This window comes from Galeopterus variegatus, unplaced genomic scaffold (assembly GCF_000696425.1).
Source record: "Galeopterus variegatus unplaced genomic scaffold, G_variegatus-3.0.2 Scaffold170, whole genome shotgun sequence".
Lineage (NCBI taxonomy): Eukaryota > Metazoa > Chordata > Mammalia > Dermoptera > Cynocephalidae > Galeopterus > Galeopterus variegatus.
In genome coordinates, this window is record NW_007726281.1 from 88,490 (window position 1) to 90,569 (window position 2,080).

General features: G+C 37.5%; 1 protein-coding gene across 1 annotated transcript in view; it reads right to left on the reverse strand.

Annotated features, from left to right (window-relative positions):
- Positions 1–578: 578 nt before the first annotated feature.
- ANKEF1 (ankyrin repeat and EF-hand domain containing 1) overlaps positions 579–2,080 on the reverse strand; it is a 40,471-nt gene continuing 38,969 nt past the window's right edge. Inside the window, exon 9 of the mRNA XM_008595047.1 lies at positions 579–1,194. Within this exon, the coding sequence (XP_008593269.1) occupies positions 1,036–1,194 (159 nt within the window). The 3' untranslated portion in view covers positions 579–1,035. The remainder of the gene's footprint in view (positions 1,195–2,080) is intronic.

The following is a 2,080-nucleotide window of genomic DNA, read 5'->3' on the forward strand; positions in this document are numbered from 1 at the left end:
AAAAACTGAGAGACATTTTACAAAGTAAATGTCCTGTATTCTACTTATATATTAATGTCATGAAGGAAGGAAGGAAGGAAGGAAGGAGAGAAAGAAAAAGAAAATTCTAAGCTTAAAGGGATGTAACAACTGAATGCATCCCAAAATCTGAGATTTTCTTCTGCTACAAAAGATATTATTGGGACAAATAGCAAAATCTGAATAAGGTCTGTAGATTAAATTGTTCACTTAAGTGCTAATTTCCTAGAGATGAGGATGTAGGTGTGTGAGTACTTGGGAGGTGGTCTCTATAGAAACCAGAAGGGGAGGGAAGAAGTGAGACAAGAAAGCGTGTGTTGTCAAACAAATGGCCACTGGGTGACTTGATCTTAGTCCCACTGGGGAACTCCAGGAGCCAGTGAGGACCTGCACTTCAGAATCCCACCTGAGTGGGGAGGGAGCTGGAGTGCTAATACACTCAATCTGGTCATGACAGGTTGAGAGTTGCTTCCAGGGGGATACAAATTCTCAGGCACATCTGCCCTGCTGTACAAGTTTAAGTCAGGCCTGAAAGCACTAAAATCCCAGAGCAGAGGAGAAATGGCGGTGTCAAAAGTTTATTTGACTCAAGGTATCTAATACACATCAGTTATAATGGCATTGAGAAACACATTTAACACACTTAAAGGGTTGAATACTTCATCTCTTTCTTAATACTAAATTATTTTCATCAATTTCCACTAGAATTATATCTTTAGTAAACATAATATGTATATCTAAGTACTTTTTTGACAATAATGTTTAAGACACAAAGGCTAAGTATTCCACTATATTCTTAAAGTGGATTAGGGGATTTATCCAGAATGACATGCCACTCATTGCAAAATAGAATACATCTTCTCCAGATAGCTCAGCATGTTTACTGTGGTTAAAACAAATATTTGATAACAAATTCTTAATGTATGGATTGCTTTGGCTTTGATGGAAATATTGACTTTCTCCAAAGTTTGGTCCCTGGACCTCAAAACATTTATCCCAAGAAGCAAATGCTGTGATTTAGGTCTTCAAGGCAGCTTCCATTGCTTGAGCTTTTTCTTTGATGTTCTTCTGAAAAGGCATCATGAAATCTTCGAAATCCGCCTCGTAAGTAAATCTCTCCCGCCGTAGTTCCCTCTTCCTGATCAGCTCTGCTGTTGTGGCTTCAGGACTCCAAATCTTAAATAAATAGCCACACCCAGGTATGAGTATGATAGTCAAGTACCTAGACAATATCTAGCAAGTATCTAGACGATTTTCAATATATACTTTCAATTAAAAAACTTTTTGATAGTTTTAATTAAAAGTGATCAAATTTACTTCTAAATGTATTTTAACTTTTTTCCCCTCTTCCATGACATCAGTGGCTTACATGAGCATCACTATCTCTGATGATGACTACCTGGACAGCTGTGCTCAGATGTGTTCTTCAGTTACTTCTCTGGCCAGTTACCCTCAGGCCAGCTGCTGTTCATTTATTTACTTAATTTTTTCTTTTTTTAGGATGATAAAACAGGGAAGCAAAGGAATTAGAAGATTATCTGGGTTCACTACCTTTTTATGTCTTATGTGAAATCAAAATAATTTTCATAATAGAAGGCAGGGGGAGCTGCTAATTCAGCATGGTTTCATGGATATTGGAAAGGCAACTCTTTTCCCCCAAAGATGTCTCCCTCTCTTTAACTGTAGATGTTTCAAAAGGCTACTGAATAAAATCCAGTCTTGATTAGTGTAAAACTCCCAAGCGAGATGGTGGTAGTGAGTACAAAGAAGAAGGGTTGGGTGTGAGATATACCAAGAAAAAGTATCGCGAGAACTTGGTGACTAAATGGCTGTAGGGAATGCCACTGACCAGAGAAGACTTCAGTCTTTCAAAGAACATTTAGAAGTCAATATAGAAATAGTAACAGAGAGAAACGGATGTTGGAAGCTAAAAGATGGACTTACTGAGTTGAAAGTAGCATGACCTGGCAAAAGCACCCACAAATAGTAACTATGAGATATAAATTTTGGAATTTGTTTGGATGGTCTGCATAAAAAGCACTTGAAAAATGACATTATGAGT